Raw genomic sequence first — 12,738 nt, 5'->3', positions numbered from 1 at the left:
AGATGTTACAGGAGTGCAGACTGGGAAGGGAAGCTATCAAAGGTAAATTCACCTAAAAAAAAAATTAGAAAAAAAATCTGTTTTTTTAAGTACTTGTTTCAAAAGCTATTTATAGTTTATGTCTCTTTTATTTAATTTGCATGAAGCATAAATGGTAAAAACAGCCTTTTCACCTCTGATGCCAGAGGTGTAAAAACTTTTTATTTTAGCTGTTTGGAGTTGCAATTTTTAACCTTCTCGGGTGATGATAGATAGATAGATAGATAGAGAGATAGATAGAGAGATAGATATTGAAGAAATTTAAAGTATTATCACTGCCAGTGGACAGTAAAACAAATAGAAGTGTAGCAAAGAATATGAACAATAAATTATTTCAGCTGTTTTTTTAACATTAAGATGATGACTTTATTATAATTTACAAGAAAGGTTTGAAGAATTATCAAAATTATTACAATAAACAAACATTTTTAAAGTAATTTCCAGTATTTCTACTGTAGCATTACAGTGCAGTGTAGTTAGAAGTTGTTTTAATGGGGAGTATTACAAACACAAAAACACTGAATCATGCTGGATCGCTTCAAATCAAAAGAAAAATTAAACTAATCACAAGAAAACGACTAAAATCTGTAAAGAATGAGTTTGTTGATGGGCAATGCAGTCAGAAGTGAGTAAAACTACAGAGTGCGTCCGGAAAAGGAAGCGCGCCGCGGGGCGGAGGTCAGGGAGAAGTCGCGGTGGCAGCCGGGACGTCGGCGGACTGTGTGCGGAGGAAAGGTGCGTGTCCCCAGTGTCCGCTCCGGTCGCCCGGTTAGGAATGCGCCTCTCGAAGCCGGCGTGTGCTGTACTAACTGAAGAAACACCCCTCTAAGAAGAGTCATGGTTTGGCATCGCTTCCATCATTAAACGTCTGCGTGCTGGCCGGGTTCGTTGAGCTAGCTGTCGTTAGCCCGCTCCGTTGATTCATAGCGCGCTAGCTAGCTCGTGTAGCATCGCTGCTAGCCGGCTAGTTTCCGTGTGGTCGATCCAGTCGAGCCGGAGAGATCCAGACTGACTGCTGAGCCCAGCCGGGGGGCGGCGGCGGCAGGCGGGGGGCCGGGAGAACGAGACGGGGTGGAAGTGAGTCAGGAGCGGCTGATGAGTTCAGACCAGAGCGGAGAGCCGCCGCTGCTGCAGGAGGAGGCTGATCCCGGACCGAAGAGCGGTGCGAAGGACGCGGCTCCGCTGGGGAGCGAGGGAGGGTCAGGCGGCATGGTGAGTCCTGAGGCCTGCTGGAGCTAGTTAGGCTAAGTGGCTAATCTCCTGCTGCTTACCGGAGTCCTGTTAGCGCAGTACGCCTCCCTCTGCGGACCGAGACACATTTATATCACACCACAGCTAAAATTAAACTCCAGGTTTGACTGTGACAGCGAGTTTCTGTATGATTTTATTTTAAATATGACTGATTACGATTGAAAACTGCATGTTTAGACACTGGCAGGACAGCTTGCAGCCGGCACGGGCAGCTCATGTTACACCATTATTACTCTCTTATCGTTTTCGGCTCCTCCGGGGAGCAGGCTAACTTTAGCTTAGCCACGGTAACGAGCAAGCTCATTAACTAGTTTGCTGAGTAATCATTAGCCTCTAAGTTAAGTTTTGACACCGCTCGTAGAGGAGATGGTGGGGCTTTTTGGAGGCATGGCACCTCTGATTAGGTTATTTTCTATCTGCGGGTGATCGATGCCTGGATTATTGGCCGATTGTTTCATTCACTCTGACCGTGATGTGTGTGTGTTTGCGCTAATCGCTGCTAGCAGCCGCAGCTAGCGCAGTGACATGCGTTGCACGCCCGGCCTCTGCTGTTGCATGCCCGGCCTCTGCTGCAGTCAGCTGACTGCACTTGGCTCGCCTCGGCCTGGTACACAGACAGAAGCATGCATTGTGACCATGTGTCAAGTTGCAACGGCACATAAATGTCCGTGCTCGTTTGAATGACACACTGGTCACATCCAGTCCTGACTTGATTGGAGAAGAGGCGTTTTGTGGATCACAGCTGTTCTTGTCAGGCCGAGTGCCCCCCCACCCCCCCCCCTCTCTAAATTTGCAGGTGGCATGTGACAATGTCAAAGTGGGAAGCCAGTAAAAATTGGACAGTTACTGGCTTTTTTTTTTCCAGCGTCAGTCCTCACTTGACTGCATGAAGCCCAGTCCAGTTAGTTCACATCCAGTTCAGTGTGTATGCCTCGATATGTACAGTATGCAATCTATTCTTGGCCCCGGATCTTTGCAGGCTCAGGGTTTCTGCTGCCAGAACTCGGTTGGTTTGATATAGAGAGTCATATCCAAAAGACTTATTAGAAATACCAAATATTGACATCTTAACCTCCAGGAGCATCATTAAAGATTTCTTGAACAGGTTGAATCCAGTTTAGCTGTTTCATGCACGTTTGATTTTCCCACTCAAGTTTCTCATTCTATATGGCAGTTGTCAGGTATGTAGGTGTTGGTGCACCAGGTTACTTTACAGTTAATGTAAAGTTAGTCATGTGATCAGCTGGATGGTACATTCCTGATCTGAGCTGGTTTCTTTTGTTTGTGCCCAGCGATGCAGATTTGTGTGTTTTGATGCCAAATATTTTTTTTGCAGACATCAGATGACAAGTTTTCCTCAATAAACCCAAGTTTAAAATTCAACTTCTGACTGCAGGATCACACATTCATAGTCAAAATCTGTCAGACTGTTTGAGTTTGACTCCTGAAGACGATATGAGACAGTAGGTGACAGCAACATGCAAAGCAGAACCAAGGTGGTAAAACTATCAGCACGATTAATTAATGGGACATTAAATAATGACATGACATGTCTTAACTGTTGCAAAATATTATCCAATAATGTGAATCTTTGTGCTGTGTTTTCACGGTCTGTCATGTTAAAGTGTATCGACCTCTCCTGACTGTGCCACATGTTTTGAAGGTCACCTCTAAGGGTGCTGGTCTGAACCCGAATGCCAAGGTGTGGCAGGAGATGCCTGTAGCCCCCAGTGAGGCTGTCACCAGCAGCCCTCACTGGCCTCCCTCGGACATCAGTGAGGGTGAGCGTCCCCGTCTGCCTTTTTAATGTCAGCACTCTTTATTCACACAAGTTCACCTTTTTGGAAATCAAACTGGCCTCTTTTGTTTTAATTTTTCCTCTTTCTTAGAAAACTTCTTCACACTGCAGTTTTTTTCTTTCTTTTTTTTTTTTAAGTGTACAAATATAAAGCCAGACTCTTCAAATAGACGTGGCCTCGAGAGTTCCACAATCTGATGTTGTGCCTGAATGAAACTCTTAACCTTGTTCACAGGTTATTCTGAGCCTTCGTCTGCTGGGTGCAAGCCGTACACTGTGGGATTCACGGCCCTGGATGACAGCAGCTCCACAGCAACAGCTGAGATAGCAGTAAATGGAATGGACCCTCCAGAGCTGGGCTTTTCCCCCGCTGAGCCCTCAACAGGGACCTCAGGTCAGTCACATGCAGGTCGGGATTATTCTGTTTTCAACACACTCCAAGAAGAGAAGGAGATAAGGTCCGTGTGGGACACGACGCGTCACACTGAGATAACAAACTTGAGCGTGGTCTGCGCCGCTTCAATGGCGCGCCTTCTTATCTCACAAATCTGCTTTCCATGCTCGGACGTGGAAAAATGTGCGCTTCAGAGCGTTGGATCGCTCCGGATGAATGGATGGTTTATTTCTGTAACAATATAAAATATACATAATACATAATAATATACATATAAAATACAAACACCAAAAATAGGGTTTACTTTCAGTGACAGAGAGAAGAAAGAGATTGAAACCTGCAGCTCATTTATGCATATCCGAGGATATGTGCAACTTACAGACAAAATCCCAAAAACAAGAAAGATTAAAAGAACATAATTGATATTCCCTTTCTCTTATTTTGAACTGTAAACCTTAATTATTCAGTATTTTGCAGCTTTTTTTTAAGTTGACAGTGAGCTTCAACATTTAAGTTCATCACAGAGTTTAACTCCCAGAAACATATCTTACATTTGTTCTCACTTAACGTAACTCAAAAACAAACAGTCCTCTTAAATTATATTTGTCTTCTCTCTAATAAAACTGTTGAATGCAAACAGGAAGGCATTTATTCTGAACCTGATATTCAATTTCACATGATTATAAATAGACCATGCCTTGAAAACTTCAAAGTGCAGGACTGTGTGAATAATGATTTATAGGTTCAAATTAACCAGAATTATTTATTATTGTAATAATGAAGCCACAGTTTTCTGTAGTTTGACTATTAAAACTATTAAAAACTATTAGTTTTATATACGTTTCTCACATTTCAGACACTATAAGTGGAAAAAGTAGAGTAAGCATTTCTGGTAACAATTTAAGCACCTGGTATAACACATTATAAGTAGTTATAAACACTCCTACATGATCACAATGCTTTATAACTCACTATACAGCATAGGGTTAGAGTTAGGGTTATGGTTAGGTCCTGGCATTGTGATCATCTATGAATGTTTATAACTATAGCTACGCGTGTTATAATGGCATTATAATGCTTTATAAATGTACTTATGTGTCATACAGGGGGGCTTCAAATAAAGTGTTACCGCATTTCTGCTTAACAGATCCCAGGATTTATATAGAACTGCAATAGATTCTGATCATTTTTTCTAAATATGCTCTGTGTTTGTGTGTGCTTGTGTGTGTGTGTGTGTGTGGCTTCCAACAGTCTTTCAGGCCACACAGCTCATCAGTTTATCTTCCCCTTACCACCATGAGAAACCTGGCACGTCCACAGACAGTTGAGCCACACCTCAATTATAAGTTTGACACATTTCCAGCGTGCTTGAAGCGAGCTTGTTTTAGACTTGTGCGATCTGATGAAATCCAGCCGTCGATTTTTCACATTTGTTCTTCGTGAGATTGAGAGAATATAATCCAGCCCAGTGAGACGCCGCTGTGGCATCCATGGTTACTTTGGAGTGCATTGTTCAGGATGTGTGTATCGAATGCTGTTTTTTTTTTTTTTTTTTTTAAGTCTGCAAAGAGGCAACACAGTGTCGGGCCTGTAATGAACCCAGACTGGGAATGAGATGAGTCAGATTAAAATAAAAAAAAAAAAATGCTGCCACCCCCACCTCGGGTCAGGAAGAAGAAATGAAGCCAATGAAAGTGTCAGTATTGTTGGAAGCCACTCAGAGTTGGAACTTGGCTTCACCTCCACAGCGGAACGTTCTGGATTGAGCTGCAGGTTGCTCATTCGCCGGGAGGACTTGTTCAAGGCAGCAAACCGTTTCTTCCCTCGTTACTCCGGAGCGACATCGACGCTCGCTGAGGTGTTGGGGCTTGAAGTGAATTTGGAATGCAGATTGCTGGCTGCTCGGTGTTTGTCTTTGGTTAGATAAGTTAGATGGCGGGATGAGTGTGCTCCTCAGTGTCGTTCTTCAGATTCTCAGCCACCTGCAGTTTCCTGGTTAATGATCTGAGTTTGAACTACATTTGTCTCTTCCTGTTGGTTGATTGTGGCGTTTTAACCCCTTTCGAGCCTGACTTCATTTCTCTGGTACGGTGGCTGCCGCTGTGTCATTACAGCTTGATTTAACTTCCTGGCTCACTGAGGTTATAATGCTGCTAACTCACACGGAACTCAGGGAGCATCTCTTCCAATTGAATATCTTCTATGTGAGATGCTGGAGATCAGTTTTGTCCAAATCAGTGTGTTTCTGGAGGGTGTTTTTTCTTACTATTATTTTAACATCATACGTGCTGGGTCGTACTGCTGGTGTAGTTGGCAGCTTCAGACACAACCGGAGTCTTTGTTTGAGCTGTGTGTGTCAGATGAAGTGAGTATTGTAGCGGTGCTTTCAGGATGAAATGTCAGCCATGACTGCAGGATTCACACATCTGAAAGGAAACACTGACTCTCTGGTCCAGATATCTAAAAGCATGTCGTCACTTTTCTGACTTTTTATTTTTTTTTTAATTCCCCATAGATTCCAAAGCTGCAGAGCAGCCCATCTCCTCTGAGAATCTCCGCGAGTCTCTGAAGAAAGAACTGGAGTTTTATTTCTCTCGGTAAGAAGCGGCACTCAGAAACGAAACTTTTGAGCCCAGGGTGAGCCGATCTGCATCGATTGTTTTTTTTTTTGTTTTTTTTTTTTGTGATTCAGGGAAAACCTCTCGAAGGACTTATATCTGATGTCCCAGATGGACAGCGATCAATTTGTCCCCATTTGGACGATCGCCAGCATGGAGGGCATCAAAGTCCTGACCACTGACATGGACCTCATCCTGGACGTGTTGAGATGTGAGTGAAGAAACGGAGCTTCTTCAGCTTGATTTCTTTATATTTGTCACGTATGCAGGCCTTAACTTAATTCCTCCTGTTTTCAGCATCTCCGATGGTACAAGTGGATGAAAAAGGGGAGAAAGTGCGTCCGAATCACAAGCGCTGCATCATCATCCTGAGAGAAGTCCCTGAAACGACCCCGGTGGAGGTAACGGGCTCGATGACCCACGCCTCACTCGGCTCGTTGACCTCATGTGACTTTTTTTTTTTTTTTTTTTTTTTTTAATTTCTTATCTAATCAACAGGAGGTCGAGTCACTGTTCAAAAATGACAACTGTCCAAAGGTGATAAGTGTCGAGTTTGCACACAACAACAACTGGTACATCACATTCCAATCTGACACGGACGCTCAGCAGGTACGTCCGGTCTCGCCTCACCGTTTCTAAAGAATTCAGTGGGGATGAAGCCATAATTTCCCCCCGTGACTTTTCTTTTTCCCCATCCGCTCTGTCTCTCAGGCTTACAAGTACTTGAGAGAGGAAGTTAAAACATTTCAGGGAAAACCCATCATGGTGAGTTAAACGCCGGTCGCATTTGCGGACGTGTCCGATGCACTTGTGACTCAACCCCCCTCGCTCGCCGCCCGCAGGCCAGAATAAAGGCCATCAACACGTTTTTCGCCAAGAACGGCTACCGTAGCATGGACAGCAGCCTGTACGCCCAGCAGTCCCAGAGCCAGTCCCAGTACAGCTCCCCGCTCTACATGCAGCACGTCTACCCCCAGCAGCAGTACCCGGTCTACGGCATCGTGCCCCCCACCTGGACGCCCTCCCCCACGCCCTACTTCGAAACCCCTCTGGTGAGTGTATGTGCCCTTCTACTGTATCTGAAGCTTTGGGTTGATCGTCATAGCTTTGACTGATTTGGTTTCCTCTTGGTAGCAAAAACCTTCATACGGACTTTTAGAACACCTGTATACATATAGAACTAGGAAACATAAAGGACAGTTTCTTTTCGATCAATTTTATTCTCGTTAAAAGATAAGTTGTAAGTTTATTTTTCATAGAAGCCCAAAAGAAGAGATCAGGAACTGTGAGCCTTTATTGAGAAGTGACCATATTTAACTTTTACCTTTGTTTGTGCAACATGAGAAATTATGAAATGGTGTCGTTTGTGGAAATAGGAGAAACTTGTGGAGTTTTTTTTTAGTATTTGTGAGAACAATGAATATTTCCAACACTTCTGCTTTAGGGGTCACATAAAACCTGTAAAACATGTTTTTTCACTTTTTGATTCAATAACAACTTAACGGACACTGAGCACATAAAAGCAGTGCAGAATATAGTTTGTCGAGTCTGAATTATAATCCCAGCATATCTTTTTAAAAAAAAAAAAAAGACGTAGTGATGTTGCTGAGTCATTATATTGAAGGACAGCAGCGCTCGGTCTATAAAGTCTGGAAAATGTTATATTTTTGTACGTTCAGAAACACTTAAAAAGTGATAAAATGTGTGATTTACAGAGGTTGCTGTTTTTTACTTCCAGATAAGAGTTCCCTGCTCTGTGTTTATTGGTCACATGTTGCTCATAAAATGCTTTCAATGAGTTGAAGTGCCAGAGTTTTACAGTTGGCTTGAAGTCCTTTGATTTGAATATAATGTTTTCCTGCGGCTTCACAGATCTTGAGACCAGGCCGGACCGGTAAAGTTTGCATTTTCTCTGTGTTTTTCGTTGAGCAGGCGCCGTTTCCCAACAGTAGCTTTGTGAATGGATTTGGCTCTGCGGGACATTACAAGACCGGCACCACTTCTCTCAATATCACACGCCCGTTCAACAGAAACCGGTAAGAACCTCATCACTTTTTTTTTTTTTATTAGTTTTCTGCTTTTACACAGATTTGAGTCTCCATAAACGTACTGTATTGGGAATGTTTGACCACTCGTGGTGTTTGCATGAAGTTAAACATCAGATCATCTCGAGTAGAGTTGTGTGTGGAGGTTGTAACCCCGGCGGGGGCCCTGCTCTTCACTCCCTGTCTTCTTACTGTCCCCACAGTGTCCCCCTCTATTCAAGAAAGAATGTAATAAATGCCTTCAGGTACCACTTGTTATCCTGTGCAGTAAGCTTTTTCACCGCTGTCCTCATCTCTCACCATCCTGCCGCAGCCAGATGACTAAATCCACAATAAGCCCCTCATTCGTTCTTTCTCTGGCTACAATCCTTCCCTTCAACCAGGGAAAACCGTCTGGTGCCAGTTAGCGGAGCGTCCTGGATTTGTCATGGCATTTTCTAAATGTCGGTTGCTTTTTCAGCGTACAGCTGCCACGACAGAAAAACAAAACAAAAAAAAAAAAGCAAAAGCATCCTTATTTTAGTTTACATTCATACATTTAACAGTTTCTCTCTCATCACAACTAACTTTTTTTTTTTTTTTGTCCTCTGCTGCTTTCACAAGTGACTTTATTACCATGTGGGCTTTAACTCTCAGCTTGAGCTGAGAAATGCTGACAGTTTGCGGTTGAGGCTCCATTTACATGACGTTTCAAGTGAAAATGAGTGGGTTTTTGGAACAGGGTTTACTTTTTAACTGGAATATTTTGAAAACGTCTGTTTACAGCAACGGAAACACTGAAAACAGTGTAGCTTTTGTGTTCGGCCACTAGTGGGTGCTGTCCTTATTGTTTTGTAATGAAACTGCACACATGGAAACAATGCACTGTGCAGTCACAGCGTTTGTCGTCTACATGGAGGCCGAGTGTGTTCAGAAAGTTGCGTTTTCCCCCGTTTACATGGCGTCTGATTCGGTGCGTCGTCAAAAAGTCCCAACGCGGGAGCCGCTCGCAGAAAGGTTGCGTTTTCAGTGGTTCTGAGCAGCGCTGTGGCTTAAACGGACCCCCAGAGAGTTTTCACTTGACCGCCGGAGTGTAAACGGGGCCCCGAGTGTCTGTCGTTGGTGCCGTCAGGCTTTAACTGGTTTAAGTTTGTTTGTGAAGTTGGGGAAGAAGCGGAGAGTCCGACCTGATGATGAGATCATGATGCGCATAGAGGGAAACCCGGAGGAGCATCTGGCTTTGCTTCACTCCTTCCCCTCCCTCCTCCTCCTCCTCCTCCTCTCATCTCTTTCCTGTCCCTTCAAAGCCAGTGCCTCGCTCCGTCCCAATGAGCGTTCAGATTATGAGATCTGAGGGTCGAAGGCTGAAATCCTGTTGATAGGCTCATGTTAAAAGTATTGATGAGTTCTATTGGCCTGGGTGTCCGCTCTGCTCTGCCAGTTTGATTGGTTGCAGACTGCCAGAATTCAAGCCTCCGCTGCTTCAACCAATCGTGAGCACGAATGAAGCCCCGACCACCACCTGCATGTCTCCATCCACCCTGGAGGCAGCGCATGTTGCCTCTTCCTGGTTTTCACTTGTCACCAGTGTTTCCTCTGAACTCTTGCTGTTTTTTTTTCCAGCCTTCCCCACAAAGAACAATTACGTTTAAATTGAAGGTTTGATCTGATTACTGCAGTGGAGCTCCAGCTCCACCTTCATTTGTTTTCCTAGTCCCGCCCACTCCAGATGAAAATATGTGGCTCCTGAACTGAAATGAGTTTGACACCCCGGCTCTAAATGTTTTCCAACCCGTGATCAGTTCAGGAGGAAGCACTGGTTGCCTCTCTGTCCTCCAGGCTTCTTATATATGATAACCTCCACCTTCGCTCCCCCTCCGCTGCGACAGAAACCACGTGAAGCCCCAGGTGAGGACGAGCGAGGTGACCTCGGCGTCCATCACGCCCGTACCACTGGAGAGCCTGACCGGCCTGCGCAGCCCGCAGCCTCCCGCCCACGTCGCCGCCGTCGTCGCCCCCGCCAACCCGGTCCAGACCGCCGCCGACCTCAGCTCGGCGTTCGCACATCTCTCCTCTTCCTCCCCGTTGGACCCCAGCGATGACGGCGGCCTGGCTGGACGAGGAAGGTGAGTCCGCCATTCCCGACGACTCGGTGGCGATTCAGTTAAAAGAGAGTTTTAGGAAGGAGACGACTGAATAGGAAAACGATGACAGTCCACTGAAATGTGACTGACAGGCGATTTATGCATCTTTCAGACGGAGCACAACCTACAGAGGGACGCGGAGAAGGCGAGAAGACGATCGGATTACGGTAAACGACGCTCAGTGGAAGTCTTGAATGTCGTCGTATTGCGATCAGGAGCCGTCGTCCTGACGGGATTTCTCTCCTGGTTCTGCTCCCTCAGAGGCCCGTACCACTGGCGGAGGTCAAGGTTTCTCCTCCCAAGTTTGACCTGGCCGCCACCAACTTCCCGCCCCTGCCCGGCTGCGTGGTCAGCACGCAGGGAGAACCGGTGCTGGAGAACCGAATGTCAGACGTCGTTCGCGGTTTGTACAGGGACAAGGTGAGAACCGTGACTTACCGGAGCAGCGTTCAGCTCAGAGCTGCAGATGTGTGATGGCGCTCCCCGCTCGCTCTTCCAGACGGAACAAGCCAACAAAGAAGCTACCGTGAGTCCGGCTTCAGGCCCGGCCGCCGCGGCAGAGGAGGCCGCCGCTGTCCCCAGCCCGGCTCTGGCTCACGCCAAACCCTCTACTCAACCACTCGGGCCTTCCGCCTCCAGGTATGAAAGGGTTAACGAGTTTCAGGGTGGTCACCGGGGTTGAGTCATTCTGGTCTCATGCCAGTGAAGTGGAGACAGACCGGAGTCTAAATCTGGCTTTTCTCCTGCAGTATCGTTCGTCAGGAGAAGAGGGTTGAGCGGGCGGAGCCTCCAGCTCCAAAGGCAGCTCCTCGTACGCCTGCTCAAGCTCCCGTCGCCTCCTCTTCTTCCTCCTCCTCCTCTTCCTCCTCCTGCACACAGCCCATGCCGAGCTCCAGGCCTCAGCCCTCCGCTGCTTCCACGCCGGCGACGCCCAGCACGCCGGCGCCCGCCACAGCCACCATCCCCGCTCCGTCACAGGTGAGGCCACTGTCATGGCGTCCAAAACGCCTGCACGGCCGGTTTCCCGATGATGAGAACTTGAGCGCATAGAGGGGAGCGAGGTGGTGACAGGACTGGTTCTCGCTCTCTCTCTCTCTCTATCACTCTACTCCTCTCTCTCTCTCTTCTCACCACGAGTCCAGAACTTTCACTCCGACCCCAATGAGCGTCAAGATTATGAGATCTGAGGGTCAAACCTGAGCGCTTACTGATTTACTTTTAAAGTACCCAGATCATCTTATCAAAAATGTTTTTTCCTTTTTTTTCTGTTTTTTTTTTTTTCTGACTTCCCTTCAGGAGCCCCGTAAACTCAGCTACGCCGAAGTTTGCCAACGGCCCCCGAAGGACCCTCCCCCCGCGGCCCCGGCCCCGTCCCCGGCGCCCTCCGGCACGGCGTCGGGCCAGCCGCTCCGCGAGCTGCGCGTGAACAAGGCCGAGGAGCTGGGCTCCGGCGGCGGCCCCGGGGACAAGCAGGAGAAGAGCCACGACCGAGAGGGGGGCTGGGAGTGCAAGGAGAGCCGGCCACCGCGCGAACGTGACTCTCAAGGCTACTACCGCAGCAACGGGCCCCGAGGCCCCGGCGGCCTCAAGTTCCGGGACCAGAGGCGCCCGCCGCCGGCCCGGCGCAGCTCCCCTCAGGGAGGCTACCGGCACACTGGCAAAGAGCAGAACATCCCTCCAGTATCGCCAAAGTAAAAAAAAAAACAAAAAAAAAAAAACACAACTCGATATGAATAGAAAGGAAAAACAAAAAAAAGATGTATGAATATATACATGGATATACAATTATATAAAAATGAATAACATAAAAGCAACAACCATATGGTAGCCACCTTTCCCCCACCTGGAACGTGTCCAAAGAAAAGCTTTTAAAATGACAATGAGACTGCGACATCCAGGACTCAAAGGGCAAAACGACACCCGAGGAACGTTTGACGTTGAGTGATTCGGAAAAAGGAAGCGAAAATGTTCTCTGGTCCTCTGGCATTATGCTTAAAAGAATTGAAGTGCGATTTACGCGGAGGCCCTTCATTTACGCTCTGCTTAGGGAGAGGTGGGATGCTGGGCCGCGTACATGGCCCTCTACCTTTTTATGATTTTAAAGAATAGATGTTGGTCTGCAAGAACAATATGCACTAAGAAGAAAAGAACATGCATATATGTCATGTACATATACAAAGATATCACTAACACGCAATGAGACATCAGTTTTTTTTTTCTTTTTTTTTTTTTCTTGTGTGCTTAGATTTGCAAGTATGACTGAAGGGTTGACTGATGTCTGTGTATGCATTGATTGTTAAGCAAAATGATTGAAGTGCTACAGTGTGCTGTTGCACCGATGTAATGAAATGGATGATTTTTTTTTTTTGTTTTTGTTTCTTGATTTTTACATCAGAGATTCAGAGTCACTGTCCTGGAAACGGACAGTGTGGTCTTCTAAATGTATAATAATGAAATGTGTTCTATGGTG

General features: G+C 46.4%; 1 protein-coding gene across 2 annotated transcripts; it reads left to right on the top strand.

Moving 5' to 3' along the window:
• The first annotated feature begins 733 nt into the window (after positions 1 to 733).
• larp4aa (La ribonucleoprotein 4Aa) lies at positions 734 to 12,046 on the top strand. Of its 2 annotated transcripts, XM_030117943.1 has the most exons (17): positions 734 to 1,251; positions 2,954 to 3,071; positions 3,324 to 3,482; positions 5,998 to 6,079; positions 6,175 to 6,311; positions 6,398 to 6,501; positions 6,599 to 6,709; positions 6,812 to 6,865; positions 6,943 to 7,152; positions 8,033 to 8,136; positions 8,349 to 8,390; positions 10,014 to 10,250; positions 10,381 to 10,435; positions 10,530 to 10,688; positions 10,768 to 10,907; positions 11,018 to 11,246; positions 11,565 to 12,046. In XM_030117943.1, the coding sequence occupies exons 1-17, from the start codon at positions 1,135 to 1,137 to the stop codon at positions 11,961 to 11,963; spliced, it is 2,457 nt and encodes an 818-aa protein (XP_029973803.1). In that variant the 5' UTR covers positions 734 to 1,134; the 3' UTR covers positions 11,964 to 12,046. The 2 variants fall into 2 exon arrangements, with proteins under 2 accessions (XP_029973803.1, XP_029973804.1); XM_030117944.1 differs by lacking the exon at positions 8,349 to 8,390.
• The last annotated feature ends 692 nt before the right edge of the window (positions 12,047 to 12,738 follow it).

Source organism: Salarias fasciatus, chromosome 20, assembly GCF_902148845.1.
Source record: "Salarias fasciatus chromosome 20, fSalaFa1.1, whole genome shotgun sequence".
Classification (NCBI taxonomy): domain Eukaryota; kingdom Metazoa; phylum Chordata; class Actinopteri; order Blenniiformes; family Blenniidae; genus Salarias; species Salarias fasciatus.
The sequence above is the reverse complement of the archived record's forward strand: the minus strand, read 5'-3'. Positions and strand labels throughout refer to the sequence as shown.